This window comes from Lonchura striata, chromosome 2 (genome assembly GCF_046129695.1).
Source record: "Lonchura striata isolate bLonStr1 chromosome 2, bLonStr1.mat, whole genome shotgun sequence".
Classification (NCBI taxonomy): domain Eukaryota; kingdom Metazoa; phylum Chordata; class Aves; order Passeriformes; family Estrildidae; genus Lonchura; species Lonchura striata.
Window position 1 is genome coordinate 62063646 of NC_134604.1, and position 20346 is coordinate 62083991.

General features: G+C 37.3%; 1 protein-coding gene across 4 annotated transcripts in view; it reads right to left on the reverse strand.

Moving 5' to 3' along the window:
- Positions 1 to 20346, reverse strand: part of LOC110469558 (RCC1 and BTB domain-containing protein 2) — a 32966-nt gene that overhangs the window by 6792 nt on the left and 5828 nt on the right. For 2 of the 4 annotated variants that reach the window (XM_021528424.2, XM_021528425.2), the window contains exons 2-12: positions 17549 to 17609; positions 15481 to 15639; positions 14848 to 14998; positions 13158 to 13324; positions 12314 to 12472; positions 11217 to 11324; positions 8926 to 9068; positions 7008 to 7198; positions 3956 to 4082; positions 833 to 969; positions 92 to 222 (exon numbers count right to left, since the gene is read on the reverse strand). In XM_021528424.2, the coding sequence (XP_021384099.2) occupies positions 92 to 222; positions 833 to 969; positions 3956 to 4082; positions 7008 to 7198; positions 8926 to 9068; positions 11217 to 11324; positions 12314 to 12472; positions 13158 to 13324; positions 14848 to 14998; positions 15481 to 15639; positions 17549 to 17587 (1512 nt within the window). In that variant the 5' untranslated portion in view covers positions 17588 to 17609. Of the gene's footprint in view, positions 1 to 91; positions 223 to 832; positions 970 to 3955; positions 4083 to 7007; positions 7199 to 8925; positions 9069 to 11216; positions 11325 to 12313; positions 12473 to 13157; positions 13325 to 14847; positions 14999 to 15480; positions 15640 to 17458; positions 17610 to 20346 lie in introns of all 4 variants that reach the window. The other 2 variants (XM_021528422.2, XM_021528427.2) reach the window with 2 other exon arrangements.

A 20346-nucleotide genomic window follows, 5' to 3' on the forward strand; every position in this document is an offset into this window, starting at 1 on the left:
GTATCATGCCTCATCAGTTAAATACAGTCATGTTTACATTAGGCAGCTTCATTTCTCAGAAAACAACTGTTACCTGAAGAGAAGTTCTTACCTGAGCTTCGTACTTGACCGCGGCAGAAAGGAGAGCAATGGCATTCTCTTCACAAATGCCTTGTTTGATCGTTTGCTGGCAAAGCTTTTTCAGTCTGTTTTCTCTGTACAGCGTTGCCAAATCCAGCAGCCCTGTGAAAATTTATACAGCTTTAACTATTCTGGTGCAAAATATATTACTCTCTTTTCAAATTAATCAATCACCCTTTTGTTTTAGGTCGAATTAATCAAAGACTTGCTCTGGTTTTTTTCCCTAGATGATGCATGCATTTTTTAAATCCCCTACATACCTATCAAAAAAGGAACCATTTTATTACTGTGCAAATGTTCTGTTCTCTTGTTCTCATTGTGGACATCAATCACTGACTTGCATCCTCTAAAATTCATGCAGGGAAGATCTCCCTTTTCATTCAGGATCAAAAATTGCTACAGCTACTCAAACAAGTAAACTTTTTCAGGATGGCATTAGTGCCTTTCTAAATAAAACAAAGTTCTTAATAAGAACAGCAACAAGTTCTTTCTGAAAACTTTTCACCTTTGATCTCATTGCATGCCCACCACTCATCCTCCTTGGGCATGTTTCCTACTACTGCATCCTTTCCTCCTGACACCTGCCAAAATCAAGATTAAAGTGCTAATGAAACTAAAATCAACAAGCCCTACTTTCCTTACTCTGTAATAAAACATAGACTGAACTTTTCAAAAACAGTAATCTGGAGTAATTTCCATTTATGGCAAATACCTATTGCATCTTCAGGAGGGAGCCTAATGTTGTCTGTATACAGATATTCCAGGAAGGCTCGGTAAACAGGATAAGAAAATTCACTCATTTCTATAATTTCATCATCATTATTGAGTATGGAGCGAAAATGTTCACACCTACAAAACACGAACAAAGATTGTACACTGCAAAGAATTAAGCTTGAAAGATAAGCTGCAGCAAGAAGCTGGTAAAAACAATAAGTCAGTTCTACAGACTAAATACAAAAGCAGAACCTCTAGCTACATGATTTCTTGCTTTGAACATGTTCATTTCTTTAAGCCTCATAAGCCTGATATATATAATTCAGAACTTATTCCTGTTGTTAATATTTTATGGCAGGCTCAATTTTTACTTACAATACCTACAAGGATTATCCATCTGGTTTTGATGCCATGTTCTTAAATATATTATACATTAACAATCAATTTTATTACCTGTCTCGTAGCACATGAAGTTTACAATCAACTTAGACATTTCTGAGATTCGACCCTGATTTCTCCAGCATTTCCCAATGAAGAGGAAATTTATTAATAATTTTAGATATCATTTACTCAAGTGTCTGAGTTCATACACAATTTAGCATTAATCATTACATTTAAGGATTAAATTATTGAAAGTGAAGACACTGTCACTCAGCTCTTTCAACATCTTTTCCTTACAAGTCTGAACACTTTTGTGACAGATACAAACAAGGACAAAGCACTGCCTTTGGTAGCTGTAATCTGCAACTACCAGTTCACAGTAATTTACAATGCACTGGAACTTACTTGTTCCCGAAAAAGCGTCCTAACATGAGCATTATTTTCAAAATGTTTGTTGATAAAAAATCTCCACTTCTGATAACTTTTTCTACAGCCACAATTTAATCATACTTTGTACTACACTAATCTGTAACTCTCCCACATCTGAATTTTTCTCCTCTTTTACTCAAACTTCCTTGTAAAAAGTAAGATGGTTTCCTTTTAATGTCTCTGAGAAAAAACTAGTACTTAAAGACAGTATCACTTAAATCCAAATGAAAAATTATTTAACTAACTACTTAAGTTCTTCACATTTTACTTGTTAATGAGAGAATTTTATCTTATTGTTTGGGGATTTAAATAAAATAATGGAACCTCTTCTCAAATTCATAAAGAAATAAAGTCATTATCTAGCTTCTGCCACATTTTTTACCACATTCTGGCATTGAGAGAGGCAGACAAAACCTCATTGTCTTGCCTCCCAGAGCCCCATGTTAAGTAGTGATGACCATGCTATCCATCCAACATGGATCAGACCTTGGGAATGCTTTGTGCTCCAATGGCACCACACAAACGTCAGAGAGAAGGTGGTACACACTGATCCCTGAAAAATTAATAAGTAAATGAAAATAAAAATTGGTTAGCACACATCCTCTGGTCTGCAAAGTATCTTGGAGTGACTCATCCTTTGGAGTGTCTTTCCCTGTCACTATCCCTGAGCAGACACAGCCCAGACACCCAGCTCTGGCTGGCTGAATGCAGAGCTGGTAAATCCCATCCATGCACTGGGATGTCTCTGCTCCTGCAGGCAGTGCTGGCCTTGGGCTACTCTCACAGAGCTGGGTGTTCCCTGGCATTCCTCCACCACTGCCAGCCAGTAACCACCAACAACGGGATCCAGTTCAAGAACAGGAATGAAACAAGATGGAAACAAGTCCTCATGAGCAGTAAAGAAATGACAAAGCAATAGAAGGGAATTTTACCAGCATTGCTTTCATGATAGTGCTACAGGCCATATGTTGCAAAACACCTTTTTAAATACTTTGATCCAGTTGCACCATGAGAGTAAAGAAAATATTAATTTTACAGTGTGTGCCCGATGTTTTGTTAGTCCTTCACAGTATTCTGGTAACACCACATATGTAAATCCATTTTAGAATTAGACACATTTTCTTCACAGAATTGCTCTGCTTTCCTCACATAATGTGAGGAAAGCAGAGCAAGAAAAAGGAAATAAGGGAAAGCTACATATAGTCTGATTATAAGGAAAATGAACCTCAGGAACATTTTGGACATACACAAGATTTGGTGTGGTATCTGATGGAGAACATATGGCATTCCAAATGAAGAGGGTGGACTATAGGCATGAATGTAATGTACAAGCAATGAAACCAGTAAAGGGAAGACAAAAGTAATACAGGTAATCAGAGCAGTAAGAGGAGAGTAGAAAAAAAAAAAGCCCAAACAAACAAGGACAGGCAAAACTCAACAGGGAATTTTAATTTTACACAGTAATATAAATCACTAACAGGACTCAAGAGCAAAAGTAGGAAGATCAAAGTAGTGATAAACAGAGAGATAGCCAAGCATTTTGAGAAAAAAATAGCAAATAAAAAAATGTGATAATAATGAGGAGGATGAAGTAGAAGTAGTTGGCAAGGTAGAAGTGATCTAAAGCAGCTTCTCTAGAATATCACTGGAGAAACCACATTAGCAGTAACAAATTAATCTCTCTGCATGTTAATAACAATGAGACCATTCTGTAGATCTGCTTACATAAAATCTTGCCATAAAGTGGCCTTAACTTGCAAAAAAGTTGTAAAAACAGAAAAAAAACCCAACTTAAAATCAAACTCACTGATAAGAATGTTTAAAACACATAGAACAAATCTGTCATAGACGGGGAAAAAAGATCATCTGGATAGCATCTACAGAAGTAGCTGGAACATCTGAATGGTCCTGTGGAAGGAAAGAGTACCAAGAATAAACACAACCTCCTCAAATCATTCTGGTGGAGGAAGTCAAGCATATAAAGGAGGAAAAAACTGATTCTAAGTACCGAGAAGACGGCAGAAGGAAGTGAGCCTTTTCCTGGGCAGAGAAAGGTTATTGGAAATCAAGGTCAAGGCCATTTAGAAGCACAAAGGAGAATAAATATCAGATGGAGGGCAGTGATGGAAAGGCAGGCAGTAGAACAACATGTCTGATAATTACAGAGAGAGGAACAGGGAAGAAAGCAGATGAGTCCCTGACTCAGGGAAATTTGTAAGAATAAATCAAGAATTGTTTTGCAGTGATGACTCAGCACAGTGGACTACACTACACAGTTTAGCTTATGCAATTTATAGTGTTTGTTTCTTACCTAATTTTAAGAAGAACTTTATGAACATGAATGTATTTTCCATCCACTAGGAACTTCAGGTCTGCAGTTTCAGGGTTGTCAAATTCCTTCTTTAGTGACTGGGCTACTGTTAGATGGTCATCAGGCTCTAGAATAAGTAGGGGACTTTATACAATGTAGTATGCAATACAAATATCTCTCACTACAACATTCTGGGTATCTGTCAGCAATTAAAACTCTTAATTAATACATCTCCTTAAAGCTAGTAAAACACCCCAGCAGCTCATGTGTTCTGTCTAGGACAGAAAAGAAAAGAAAGGACAGCTTTCTTCAGTCCTTTCTAGCTTCCTGCTCCAAGCAAATATCTCTATTAAAAAAACTGTGAAAAAACCCTCTAACTCACCTATATAAGGCAGAAAAAAAAAAAGTCTCAGAAGTTTACTGCTCCATATGATAGAAAATGCTATCAACATTAGTGAGTAAATTATATCAAATTGAAACTGTTATTATAAGAGCCTCAAAAGATCATTAAAAATTCATAATAAAATTTTCTGAAATGCTTCCATAAGGAGACATTATATTACAGCAAAAAATAATCTATTACAGAAATAACATATTGGTTGGCAGTGAAACTGCTCAGAGCAATGTCCCTAAAAGTAAATACCAACACTTACAAGTTTATTCTAAAAGAATAGCTTTCCCTGGACTTAATGGTGTTAGAAGCACAGTGTGTCAAAGTCTGCATATTCCTGTTTGTGTCATATGTCTGTATATCCCACAGTGCACATGATATTTGCATTAAAATGTTACCAAACAGCTTTGAAAAGTTACCCTTATCTGCACACAATATTTTTACCTCCTGAACTGATCCAAATCTCCATCACAAAGCCCCAGAGAACTATCTCCTTTAATACTACTAAAAAAAAAAATCAACAACCCACTCTACCCCAAATCTCATTCTTAACTGTGACAACATTTTGTCTTCTTACCATATAAATACACATTATAGGTTTACACAGATCTTGTGGGTCACTAATTAGCTGTTCTCTACAGAAAATAACATAAATGCTAGGTCATGTAACCTATCAAGCTAGAAATTAGAATAGTATTCTGCTGGAAATGGAAAGACCATTTCCACAAGCTCTAAAAAAGCTTAACACACACATACACTACAATACTGTTACACTTTGTTTAGCACAGTCATTTTGCACTTCATTTAGAGAATGTCAGGTATACACAATTTGGGTAGGTACAGGTAAAATGGATGGGGGAAAGAAATCCAATACAGTGATGATTAAAAAAAAATATTTCTGAAACAATGATACTGTAAAATACTTTGTTAGGTCTTATTTTGTACAATGTGTGGTTTATTTATTCAGACCTCTGCTATTAAACTTAAGTAAGCATTTTAGCAACTAATGCAAAGGTGAAACTCTTCTTCAAAGTTAACTGGCAATCCAGATGTCCACCAAGACACATCTCCAGTTGACTTCTACTGCCATCAGAGGAAAATTGAATATAGTGGGGTTCAGCTTTGAAACTCTTAGAGGGAAACCACATGCTTCTATTTGTTACAGCAGTGAAAGGGGAACCTGAGGAAGGAAATTAAGAGGCAGTTCCCACTGACAAGGCACATAGCCAAGAAAATTCCTTATCAGCCAGTGCTAAGAATTGTATTAGAAATGTTAGAACGGCCACAAACATGGAGATAATGGGAATGCCTGGCTGTGAAAGCACCAGAACAAAAAGGGCAGAGAAGGGCTGTAAGCATGGCAGATATCCATGGCATATAAGTCAGCAGATGTAAGATCCCAGGACACAGCTGCCTGAGGATTCTCACCATGCAAACATCAGATGACAAACAGCAGTGAGTCAGCCCTGAGAGCTTGCCAGGGTGGGACAGGATGAAGAGGCCAGTCACCCTCAGCTCCTGGAGTGTGCAAAAAGGCACAACCAACACCAGCACAGAGTCACCTAACTAAAAACAACCCAGGAGGCCCGATAGCCAGCATTCTTTTTCCTGTGTCATCACAAGGAAACCTGCTCAGGCCTCCTGAAAAGTGCCAGGATGCTGGAGAGACTACTTGTCACTTATGAAAAAGTGGCTTTGAAAGTGCACCTGAAATTTGTTTTGTTTAAAAGTAAAGAAACCTTTTCCTCCTGTAAGGCTTCACTTTATGCTTTGGTACAACATTGCTACAGTGTTGTAACTCTATTCCAAAGAGACCCAGACATCTAGGTCAAAAAATCCCAAACCTCCCAAAAAACCACACAATAACAAATGCACAAACCCTCCAAGAACAACAACAAACAAAACCCCCAAACCACAAACAAGCCAAAACAAATACACGAAAAGAACCCCCCCCAAAAAAAAAACAAAACCAAAAAAGAAAAAAACAACCCAAAAGAACCCCAAAAAAAACCAAACCAAAACCAAACAACAACCCCCCAGCAATTTTATTAGAAGCCATTATGGGATTAAATTGTAGCTAAGAATGAGCTCTCTGGTGTCAATGCTGTATACATAACTTTTTCTAGTCAAGGCCAGCAAGACAGATCTTAATGCTAGTCAAACATCTGAGATCCAGCAATTTGTCTCTTCAGAAGACCAGGTCACAATCACTTGTGATGAGACTGAATGCTTGTAGTCAATTCAGAACACAGGAATTTGGATCTCTCAATTCTTAGTAGTCTACTTAAGGGCATCAAAGAAATCTTCAGAGCTCCTCAACTCAAATCTCCAAATTCAAACTTGGATTTTCCACCCAGAGCCACTGGACAGTCACACACAGAAATTACACAAAAAAACCCTCCCCAAACCTGAGGCCATTCCCCATAGAAATAAGCCACATCAATAAAAAAGACAATTATTTAGCCCTGCCCTCAGGTTTTAGCAATGTTTTACCATTCCACATTACCACTTACATATGCATAACATGTCATTATGACTACGCTTCCCGGTGTAAATTTTTGTGAGGAACTATGTTTAGGCTTCAAACACATGCAACTGTGTTTTTATGAGCTCGCGGTTCCATTTAGAAGGTGCCAGAACGAAAACAGCTCTGGAGCTCACCTACGGAGAGCAGGCGCCACATGACAGCGGGGGTGGCGAAGCAGGCGAACACATCGTCCGTGCAGGCGAAGTGGGTGAGGTGGGGGAAGGTGACGGACTGCCCCCGGCACTGGCCCCACATGTACACCTGGCCGCTCTGCGTCTTGGCCGCCGACGTGTGCGCCGAGTGGCAGGCGGCGATCTCCACAACCCTGAACTCACAAGCAAACAAAAGGAGAAAAGCAAGTCACTTTCAAGAGAAAAAGGCAATGAATAAGCTCATTGCTTCCTGTCCTTCTCTAGTGCAAGATATACTTTTAAGCATGCATGTAAGCAAGAATGTTTTCTGGTCACACATAGCAAAATTAAAAGGACTGGCAGTGTTTCTGCAAACAGCGTGCACTCCAAGTTTCTCTTTGGAAAAGCATCTTGGGAGTGAGCAGCCAGAGCTGTAGCAGAGCCCTGTATCTGCTGCAGCACATGTTCTGCTGACCCCTCAGCTCTCTCAAGCAAAGCCAGATTGAGTTCCAAGTCTCTGAATGTCCTTAGTGGTGCTGGGCAATAAGGTGACTAGCTGTATTAAGCTGTAGAGAACAAATACTTGGAAATGATTAAGACAATAAGGAGGCATTAAAAAAAAATTAAAATTGCATTTTGGCTTATAATTGAAAGACAATGAAAGGCTTTTTTCTGTTTGTTTATTGGTAACAGTTACAAACCAACAAGTTAAACATACTTCTTCTTACTCATATTATTGTTATTACTTATGTTTAAAGGATTTCCATTTTGAAAACTAAAATTTAGAACCAAACACTACTTAAAGCTGTTTCTAAGTGTCCTTTAGCTAGGCTATGTCTCTAATCCCAAGACTGATTTAAGAGTTCAGAACTCCCACTGTGTACAGCATTACACAATCCACTGTTTTGCAGTCTGAACTACTGCTTGTTTACTTGTGTTCTCAGCTGCCTGGGGATAATGGCAGGAGAACAACTTGTTTAAAGCTGTATGCACAAATCTTGCAGGCTTTAGTGAGGCAGTATTTTCACTGACACTAGGAATTCATATTCTGACCAACAAAAGCCAAAGGCAGCATGCAACATTAAAACTTGTATTAAATTCTTATTGTAACATTTTAAAAGTGTCTAGAAAAACAATCAGTAACATTTGAAGCAAAACCACAAGTGCACACATAGAAATAGCAATGTTCAAGATCAGGCCATGTCTCATCAGCACAGCAGAGATGCCACTTCTGCACAATGACACACTCAGACACAGGGTTAACAGGGACATCTCACTTTCCTTCTTATTCACAACAGGAGCCCAAAATCAAGATTTCTGACCATGTACATACATGGTTTTACAACAGCAACAGAAACAACTGCCCCACTGTCCCTCAAGGACCTAGAGGAAAATATTTAACTTGCAAAAATAAAATCTTTACTTTTAGGCAACAATACCAAGAAAGAACTCCTCCCTTTCTCTCCTGAATTATGAGTCAGATTTAATGGCAGAAATAACACAAATTGCAGATGTCCACACTTCACTTTTTCCAAGTATATTTCTTGTCAAAAGTAGCATATTAAAATACAATTTATATTCACAGACAATAAAGCCTTTATTGTTGATTTCGAGCAATGAAACTACACCACTGAAGGGAAACTGCAATTAAAGCCTGTAAAGTACAGTGTGAGCTGAAGCAGGAAATAGAATATTCAGGCTCAGAATGCTCAGTTTCTCTTTCACAGGGATGGTTATGGGACAGATTCAAGCAGTTTCAGTGAAAATTCTGTTCACATTTAGCAGATGAACCATTGCAAAAATTATAGGCTCCTCCCCAAAAAAAAAAAAAAAAAAAAAAGGATTAAAAGATACCATAATTTTATGTAGTTCTTCTGTGAGTATGTCAACCAATGTCTGATTGCAAGACTGTAAGTATTACCTGTCCTTATCCACAATAACTGTTGTAGGGTAAGACTGGTTACTTTTATTCCCAGTACCTAACTGGCCATATGAATTGGCTCCCCAGGCATATATCTGACCTTCATCTGTTAGCACTAATGTATGTGCATAGCCACAGGCAACCTGTAAGGAATAACAGAAAAAAAGAAAATCTCAATTTATGTAATAGTAAATTAATACACATCAACGCTTATGCTCTAGGTTAATGCCATTGATTCTATACTCGTGTAAAAATTAAAAATACAGGTAAGTTTATTAAAAATGGAAGAAAAGTAGATGAGCTGAAAAACATTTACCAATGAGAAACCCTGACAGATAATTTCAAAAGCAGAGTAAAAAGAATAGCTAGAAACTGAGAAAGAAGGAAATCTATATGACAAATTTGAACAATGTGCAGAAAAGTGAAGATTGTCTGTCTTATATTGACCTTGCTCCATGGACAACTGCTCCAATATGAATACCTTCACAACTGGAAAAACAGCTAAGGTCTCCCTGTCTGATCTTTTCATCCCTGACTGACAGCCACACAAAACAGATGCTTGCCTGTGCCAGCTCTCCTGCTCAGAGGACCCTCTGCTGAGGTAAGACCCCATCCCTGGAAGTGTTCAAGGCCAGGTTTGTTGGGGCTCTGAGGAACCCAGTCTAGTGGAAGGTGACCCTGCCCATGGCAGGGGATGGAACTGGATGGTTTTCAGGGTTCCTTTCAACCCAGGCCATTCTGTCATTCTCTAAACTTACATCACTGGAAGAAAACTCTCACAGTATGGGCTGAGAACCACACAAGATAAGCAACAAGAGCAATCAGCCAGGAAAGAGGGGGAAGAGACAAAACTCTCCATTTTGATGGCAGCACACAACTGTATCAACTCACAACTTCTCCCAGAAACCATCTTGGTCCTGCTGAGCTGCCTCCTCACATCAGATTGTTCTAAAAATCAGTTTCATATATGCAGCACATCAGATTGTTCAAAAAATCCACTTCATATATGCAGCACATGCCCCACATACAAACAGATACACAGTGGCAACACTACAAGCAGCAGTCTTGCTTTGCAGGGGTTTGTGTAGCTTAGGAGAAATAGACATCTACCAAAAACAATTTACATTGCTCATAACTAGCTCACCTATCTTTACATTATCTGCAAAGATACACATACTCCATACATATACTCCACTGACATCCACGAAGCATGTGATGTACTTCAAGTGAAATAAACCATCAAGTTATTTATTGACTGGAGATCTACAACATGGTATTAATCGATATCAAGTAAATGAAGTGGATGGAAATAGAATCTAAGCCAAACTTGCTGGAGCATTCACTCTTTAAACAGAAGAATAAATAGAGGGGAACATAATACTCACTTTATTAAGTTACTATCAAACAGTAGTTGCTATCAGCAAAGCTACTGTCTACATCCTAGGCACTGAATACAAAATGATGTCATTTAATGAGTTTCTTTTAAAATACTTAAAAAATCCACAGCTTTCCTGAGTAAATGCAATAAATAGTATCCAAAGTTCAAAATGCTCTTGCAAATTCTCACTAGTTACAAAACCAATGTCTTCTAACATCTAGCTTGTATAATTTTCCTGTCAGTATCCTCTATTTCACATGAATCAATTAAGAACTTCCAGTATCAGTCTGCAGTCACTGTAAATATTTCTTATTAGCCAAAAGAAGTTATTGGTTTGCTAGTTACACTGGTGGCAGCCCTGCTATTTGGTAAAGTGCAATAACTCCAAAGGTCAAGACTAACTGTGGAATCATACCAAATGTTAGCCAAATGTAGTGGAGGCAATTTATTCAGACTCCAAACACCAGTAAGTAATGGTGGCTGTAGTGCAGTTCTAAAATGAAATTCAATCCACAAGATAGTCAAAATGCTAAACTGCAGCATTTTTCCAGAAAAAAAAAGGTAGATGTTAATGAAGAATGGAATATCTTAGAAAGACACTGTTATCAACTAAAATAACAGCAATATTTTTAAATTAACTTTCACAGGAGAAAAAGAAGAAAACAAAAACATTTTAAATGGTCTAGTCCTCTAAGTAAAATCCTGACCTCACTGAAGTCAATGGTAAAATTTCCACTGAACCCCACAGGGTCACCATTTCTCCTCTGTTGGGAGAGGTCCACTTTTGGACACAGGTGTTTTATTCTGATGTCACTTTAAACAAAGGACTATCTCCTTCAAAGGCAGCAAATGCTGCCTATGGGACTGTGGCCGAGGTTCCTGGAGGGTTTGAGGCGGAGCAGCACAGACGTACCCGCTGCACACGAATGCCCTGCAGGGCTGCGATCCGGCACGGCGTGGGCTGGTTGCCGCTGCTGCCCAGCCCCAGCTGGCCATTCCCATTGTACCCCCAGACATAGACCTTGAAACAGAGACAGGGACTTTTAGCTGCTTGCTACTATTCACTTTTTTTTGTTTTAGATAAACACAAACATATTCACACATGTGAATACATATAAATGCATATATACACACACACACACACGTTTTTCTTCAAAATGCCAATTATATACTCATCTAGAATTCTTAACTTCCACATTCATGCTCTTTAGGAGTTAGATTATGTAGGACGACAATATTTTAATAGGAAGAACAGAAAATCAGCGACTCATATGGCTGCTTGACAGCACAGAATAAATCCAGCACAATACTTCCCTTCTTCAAAGAGCTGATTTCTCATTCCAAAATCTTCTAACAGAAAGCACACTAGGACAATTATAAAACAGAAGCTGGGCACAACGGTTAGAGTAGGCAGCTTTATATAAAACATAAGAAGGGAAAATAATGATCTCTCATAATTTCAGTGATATTATATTTTAATAGGTAGCTACTGTAATAGCTACTTCATTCCAAACTCAAGTGTTTGGAGAAATAGAGCTAGCATGACATATACTGCCCAACATCAACAGCTCATATGAACAAAATCTAGAACTCTACAACTTCCTTGTATCTTTGCAAAGAGGATAAAAAAGTATGAGAGAGATTTAAGAGGTACTCCAGTACAAAAAATATATGCAATGTACTTTTGTTTCCTCTTAAGATATGTGAATATGAGCATTGAAAATTAAAATATCATTCAGTGATTATTCTCACATTCACGATTACACATCTCACATACAATACTTCAGATTCTAGTACAGACGATAATTTATTTGTCTATGAATAAAAGACAGCAGTGCTATAATACCAAAGGTTGTTATGAGCAGTATAAGCAGCTAGACTCAAAGGAGTTTGGAAAGGTAAACTTCCTTTCTGAATAATAGCTCATTACTACCAGGTTTGAAATTATCTACATACAAAGTTATTAAATGAAGTAAAATTCAGTCCAAATATTCACTTAAAATGTCTTACCTCTCCATTTTCCACCACAGCCATAGAGCACATCTGTCCACAAGCTATATTAACAACTATTTTATTTTGTAGGCAGCTGGTAACTCTTCGAGGAATTGGTTGATTTGCTGTTGAACCAGATCCAACCTGGCCTGAGTTATTATAACCCCATGTGTATACCTGTTGCAAAAGAATTGTCACCAAAGATAGCTTTATAATATACAGTTCAAAGTACATATTCAAGAGAGGAAAAAGATGTATGAATAAAATATCTCATTTTTTATGTGAAAGTGGATGCATTGTTTTACAGACCTTGGAAGATACATAGGTTTACAAGTGAACTATTTCTAACAAAAATATGCCAACCTTAGCATTTATATATCCCATTCTTTTGGGCTCCTCCATTCAAAGGTAAGAGGGAACATGATGGCTGCAGTTAATGCTGGAAGAATACATTGCTACTTTCCCAGAACTCAAACTAGAATATCTAAGTGGCATAAATGGTACCTCAAGGCAAATTCCAGGAAACTTTTTACTTTGGCAGGTAAAATTCCTTACAGTGAATGTGATTTACATTAAATGCTTAGTGGCATTAAAGCTGAATGTTCAAGTAGAGTATATAGGAAGGAACTGGCTGCATAATTTATTATTACAAGCAGATGTGGCACAAAACCAGTGCTCTGCACACACTTCAAAACAGCTACACCCTCACAAGTTTCAATTTTTATGAAACATTTGTGTCACAGCAGCACTGTAAGGACTGCAGGAAGCAAGGTTTAATGCTAGAGGTGCAGAGCGTTTTTCTGTTTCTCACATATGTGAGTTTCATTATGAGAAAACAGAGACTGGTTCCCACTATACTCACCTCTCCGTCAGAGGTTAACACCATGGAGTGGTGAGAGCCACAGGCAACCTCAATGACTTTCTTGTTCACCAAGTTAGTAGAGACTTGACAGGGAATGAAGCCATGATTTGTTGTACCATTGCCCAACTGACTATAAGCGTTATGACCCCATGTATACACTTCTCCTTCTACAAGAAAAATATAAACAGCTGGATGAAAAATCTCTACTTTTCCAATGAGTACACAACATAAAATTACAAACTAAAAAGTCAAATTCAGTAAAAACATGCATACTTAAGTGTATAAATACATATATGACCTACAGGGCTGTTGAGCCCATGGATGTACCAATGCTACCAGGCTCACACAGTGCTGACCAGAAATCCAAACTGATCGTATCAGCATAATAAGAACAAAGGAAAACATACTGGTGCAAGAAAAGGGATGGCGCAATACAGAAGAGAAAAGGATGGAATGACAGTCAGGGTCCTCAATACAATTTCTTTGTTACTGACAAAGAATCAGAATTTCTTGCCTATGCCCTGGCACAGTTTCCCATTTTGGAAAATTCAAAATATAAACTTTCATTCTCTTACAATATGCATAGTCCCTAAGGAGGATTCCCTCAGAACTACAAAGGCAAAATATACTACACTAAACCAACACATCCCTGTAATATCTGGTTAAATAAAACAACTGTATCCTATCAAAAGTGAACAACCTCTTCCTCAGTTCACCAGCACGTGAACACAGATTTCAGTAAACATGCAAAACATACAGCAAAGTGGCAATTACGATAATTAACACAAGAATTGTGTAACATATAACAGCCCTCTAAAAGGTAAGTCAAAAAAGGCTGTGCTGAAGAAAAGCTATTCATGCAAATGGAGTTATGAGTAAAAACCAAAGGTCAGTGCTTGACCTGGTCTTTGGCAGTACTTCATCATCAGGTTAAGGAGTAGGAGTGTGTCAGTGGGATCTGCCAGTAACAAAGCTCAGAGGAATACAGATGCATACATAAAAAAAAGCAGGCAGAACAGTCTACCACGAAGACTGCAGAAAATCATGGAACACAACTGAATGTAAAAGAACACATTTACAGCATAATTCCCCGCACCTACTTTTAGTCTTAATCTAGAACACTTAAAATTTCCTCTCATTAACAGAGACAGGTAAGTGTGAATATCATCAATTAGGCTTTGTGTTCCTCACTGGGAACACAACATTAATTTTTCCTCAAGAGTAATGTACTTAGTTATGAACATAAAAGCCCCTACCACACTGTGGATAATAGAGTGTCAGTGCAGGAAGCATGAAGGCTGGAAGGCAACATAATGGGTCCTTAAAGCACATCAAAAAGTATGTACTGGAGGGAAAAGATGCATTTTAGCTGAACGACAGTGTTGGCACAAGAACATAAGGGCAATAATGTAGCCACTAATGCATTTAAGAGCAATCAGAAGTTTCAAACTTAATGGAGAAATAAAAGAAAAAACCCTTCCAAAAATAGCAACAAGATCAAAGTAGGGCTTGAAAAACTCTTGAAAATAACAAGCTAGCTGACATGTCGTATTTGCCAATTAAAATACTTTTTATTTAACAGCCCAGAATACTCAGCTCTGTCTCTTATGTTACTAGCCCAGACCTTTCACACCTACTGGATGAATTTAAGTGGACTCTCTGAAAAAGCAATATTCGGATCATACTTTACCTTCTGTAGCAAGAACAACATGAGGGCCACTTCCATAACTCAGGCAGGCTATCTTTTTGCCACACAAGGAATCTAACCTCCTTGGTTCTATAGTGCTCTGCATGTCTCCTGTTCCCAAACAGCCACTGCAGTTCATGCCAAGCACAAAAACCTGTTATAAAAGAACCACAGACTCATAACTTAGGTTGCAGAGAGCCTCCTCCAAAAGTCAACTAGTTCACACTAGTGCTCAACAGAGATCTTAACAGATCAGTTGACTCAAGGCCATGTCCAAAAGATTCTTGAACATGTCCAAGGAAAACAAACCTCACAACTGCTTTAGGATTTAACCCCTCTTACGGCAATTTTTTCCTAGTACTGAATCAGAACATGCCGTCATAAAGTTTGTGTCCACTGCCTCTCATCCTGTCACTATGCACTTGCAACAAATGCCTAACTCCATCTTCTCTTTATTCTCTGATTGTGGTAAGAAACCTTTAATCTAAACCCAAAATATTTCAGTAGCAAACAAAACCATTAGACATTTTTGCATGCAACTTTCTCTAGGTGTACTATTCTACTGCTGGCCTTTAGAATAACTTGATACATAACTGATTAAACATGTCACGTTCATACACACTCTTGGACAATTACCTCATCATTTTCAGTTGCATACAACACTTCATTACCAGCACTGCCAAATACACAGGCTTGACGAATTAATTTGATCTCTTCTGGGGAGCAGAGAGAAAAAATTGGCCATTTCCCAACATCCAGCATCTTCAGGGCTGACAAGAGTGTTGCCTCCAAGGCCTGGTATTATAAAAAAAAGCTATCAAATGCCTGCACAGAAAAATATATGCCTTTGCATAGTAAAAAATTAGATAAACACCACCTTTTTCACATCTCCTTTATCACCACAAACCAGTATTTTAATTCTACAACAATACTTGAAAGGATGACATTAAATAAACACATAACATATACCATGATCTAGAAATAAAGGATCTATATTAATGGAGAGAAGTATGTAGGAGGTTAAATGGTAAGGTTGCATTTTCACTATATTCATACAACATAAACGCTGTCTTACAGAATTAAATTGAATTCTGCAAGACAGCATTCCAATATAGAGTGTAAAGTGTATATTCAATATTTGAAATCTGTGTATTTTCCCTTGGTGCTAAAATTGCTGTTAAAAAAAAGAAATCATAGAAGTACTCTGCCCAAGAATACACTTATCTTTGAGAAATATATATATTTGTTTTTATATATGCCCTCCAAATTATACAAAGATATGAATAAATTCTAGTTTGGAGTCTGAAGTATGTTATATAAGCCATAAGAATATTTATTTTTCATTTAGGATCACTGACTATGAAAAAATATACACAGAAATACACATAACATTAGAAAATCAAAACTGAGACCCTAAATTAATCCTAAATGAAATTCTTTAGACAAATACCAGCTCATCACTCATTTCTTTATTATATATTCACAGGAGGGGAAAGAAGGATTGGCCATCTTCGCAGGAAAATAAGCTGCGGTTTTGATCACACCAGTTCTTTCACCATCTCCTTGCAGCAAATAACTGACCAATTTCAGCCAAATTTGCAAGTGAAAGGGAAGTAAGATTCTGCTGACACAATCAGCTTGGCAGTAGGCAGCTGGACAAACAGACATTATGTTATGAAATAAGTCAGTGAGCAAGTAGGTCCAAGCTAATCCTAGCAGACGCTGTTCCCTGTGACACATAGCAGGGTTATCAGGGACGAAGGACCAGAATCCATATGGAATCAGTCTTCAGTCATCTGCTGCTTGCAGAATAATTTCTTTTATGTCAAGAGGTCACCATTTATTCAACACAGAATTTTAGGCCCTCCTAAGATATAATAACAAATACTGAAAGCATCACAGTCTGTTCTTCCAACTGCATCAGCAAAACTGCATCCCGCTTTTGCTCAAATCTGAAGAAATCTGACATTCAAAAGGACAGCCAGGGTGTCCTTCAATGTTACAGATTCCTTTATTGGAATAACATATTGGTTTCTTTATAATGTGGGCTCTAAATTCCAAGTAGTCAGTGGGTCAGAACCTACCACCTTATATAGAAAGGTTTTTTCTGTAACCTTATTCTACAAAGAACTCATGTCCTCCCCTCAAAATTAACAGGTTAAAAAAAACTTTGAAATTGTAGCATTTCTTAACACTAAAATAATAACACTGAAAGAAAAAAAACCCCAATTACTCTTATAAAAAGTATCCAAGGAAATACTTATTATACTGATGTTAAAAAAAAAAGAAAGAACCAAAAATTTATCAGACAAAAAAAAATTCCATACTCTAAATCCTGTCTCTGGAATTATTAGTTACACTCAACACAGTAAAAGATATTCTTCCACTTTTCAAGTTCCACATTATATTTTGCTTCAAAAATATGAAAACCAGCTTCAACTCTTAGCCTACCAACATTTATAACCCATAAGTTATCAGTTCCCTCATTATATTGCACAGTCATGAATCTCAGATGCTGTATGAATACATTGTTCTAATATTTTGTGGATGACTTAAGCAAGATTTCTTCAGCTAGTATAATTTCTTCCAACCATAGCTTTTGTTTTCTGCCTACCTTGAAAAGTACTTGCATGTAGTGAGCTACTGCCAAATGGAACCTTTTGAGCAGAGCAGTACAGAATTCCCAATACAAATCAACACTGACCTTGGCACCGACTCCTTGAGGAGGAGGTTCATCCTCCATGTGGATTTGTGCTTCTGTCCCCCTGCAGAGAGAGAGACATAGTTAAAATCATATCATATTGCGGCAACAATAATTTCTGAAACTATGCACACTTAATATTAAGCCAGTACTATCTTCTTCTATGGGGCATAAAAACAAGAAGTGCAAAGCTCTCTCAGTTTTGCTTTTACATTCAACTACACAATGATCAGTTAAATAGACTCTGCTTTTCTGTATTCTTACCTAAAATATTAATTCTTGGACAAAACATTTTTTTAAAACAGTCAAAAACTTCATCAGATTGTGATTGGAAAGAAAGATGTTTTATGAGCACCATACTCCAATGTCTTTTCATTGCAGTAAAAATAAATTGAGTAACCTTCCTGACATAATGCTTTAAGACGTTTCTTTCAGCAAAGAAAAAGCACACTGCTCAGAGAATTCAATTTCTGGCTTAAGCCTTCAAATTTACTTATTCCAGTTCCATTTTGAAACCAATGTTAGAAAAACATTTGTGTCTTTTCAGGTTTACTGAGAGCTGCTAAAAAATTCATTCTGCTTCAGAAAATATTGTCAGCCTTGTAAATTACCTGTATAATTTCTATGATGCACATTATCAATAGAAACAGATCTTCAGACCAGATGTTTCTTCACAAATATGCACAACTCTATCCTAAAATTATTTCCTAACATAAAGCCATGCAATTCTGTTTTCAGTAAAACTATAAAAACAAGAAGCAGCTCTGAAGCTGTACAAGCCTCTTTCACTGAACAGTGATGAAAGCTATACATATCATTTTCTTTGAGGTACATTGGTTCAGACATAGCTAAAAATCTGTTTACTTCTCCCATAAAATCATGTCTAAAATTCTGACAGGCTGAATAACATCCAACAAACAAGTTACCATTTTACTGAGTTAATTTTCAGCCTAACACCACATTAAAATTAGTATAAAATGTAACTGCATAAAACTAACTTCCTACTAAAGATGTCTCATATGTAAGACTTCATGTCATGAGACCTAATCCAATTACACAAAATACATTAAATTAGTATGACTTAAGTATGATAAATGTTAACGATTCAACATGTAAGCTACTGAATAAGCAAACAAAAATTATTTTCTTGAAGCAAATAGAAACCTAAATAACTGCTGCAGCTCAACCATACAAAATATGCATAACTGTTAAGCTTAAGCTTTTAATAAAACCCACAAATCTACACACACAGTCTATTTTACACATCTAGTTTGACACATTACATGAAGAATTCAGCTCATATTTGAAAGTCCACAGTGATTTTGAGCTTAAGGCTCAAACACACAACCAAACTGAAACAACTGGAAGCCAAGTTATGTTCTCCTTCAACTAGAACAGACTAAAAGGCTGACTCGGTCACCTACACATCAGCACCTACTGGTACTTGAGGTGACCTTGGGGATCCCTGAACCAAACGGCACTGGCAGATACGATACAGGACCCACGGGGTACCCACACATCCATGCCAAGCTGGAGCAGCAGCCAAGAACTAAATGGCACCAGACAGGTCTGCCTGTGCAGCTGAGCAGAGCCCTGAATAACCACACAGAGCCTTTCACCAAGCTTTACACCTTCATGGAAATGGGGGAACTTGCTGAGCTCTTGCAGTTAAGCAATTGCTTGTTTTCTTCAACATACTTGTTCAAACAACAAGAATGCAACCAGGTGATCTTTTGTGCATTATCTCTATTTCAAGTAGAAACAACTCCAATAATCAAGGTCTTTGCCTGTAGTACTGAACTGCTCTGACCATTTAATTTTAAGTATGTCTGTAGTCCTACTGTGAAACTGATTATCAAGGCTATCCAATATTTTCCAGCACCAATTTGCAGCGCTCCCTAGCAATGCTGACATGTTACCCACTTCTTGACCATCTTTGGCCTACACTCAGATCCCAACGGAATAATTACTTACTGAATTTTCTAGCTCAAACAAATGCAGAATTCCATATTTCCTTCCTTAAGGCATTTGATACAAAACTGATACCCATGATTCTTCAAGTTCCAGTATTTCACTTCAATTGCAGCTCTTTAGACAAAAGCATAGTTTCACTTAAAAGCAGTTGATTTGTTAGTATAAAAATACATAGAGATCTAACCACCTCAGTCAATTAATAATAAATGTTCCACTTCATTACTTTTCAGACTCCCAACACTTTCCCCTTGACTCTTCAATAACAAAGAGCAGTTCCATGCCCTCCCAACTCAAAAGCTAGGATATGTTTTATCTGATACATAACTATGAGAAAATTACCCTGCAACTCCATTTTCAGTTTGCTCTTCAAACATAGACATCTTATTTCTGAGCAACCCTACAGGAGTACACGGGGTGATGTAAATTATGCCAGTTTATTCTTTTATTCAAATTCATGTCTTCAAATAAAAGTACATACTGAGTGCCACATATCTGTATCTGCAAAGTTGTTCTTTCTAAAAACCTGTAATTGACTTAAGAGTATATATCCACCTGAGGATCCCAAAAATAAAGACAGAAAAAAATTAAGCCTGTTTAAGAACCATTCTTATCCATATACCTTTAAAATATTAGCAATTATTCATATTTTCCTACTTGCACAAATTTTCTGCCAGAAAAAATAACCATTTTGAAGGCAGTCAAACAAAGAAAAAACAGTACTTTCATCAAAAATGAAAAGACAAAAACCTGTATATTTGAGTAAACCAGGTATATCCTAGCTATTTCAGACAAGTTACTGGGATTGTTTGTCTAATAAATCTTATACT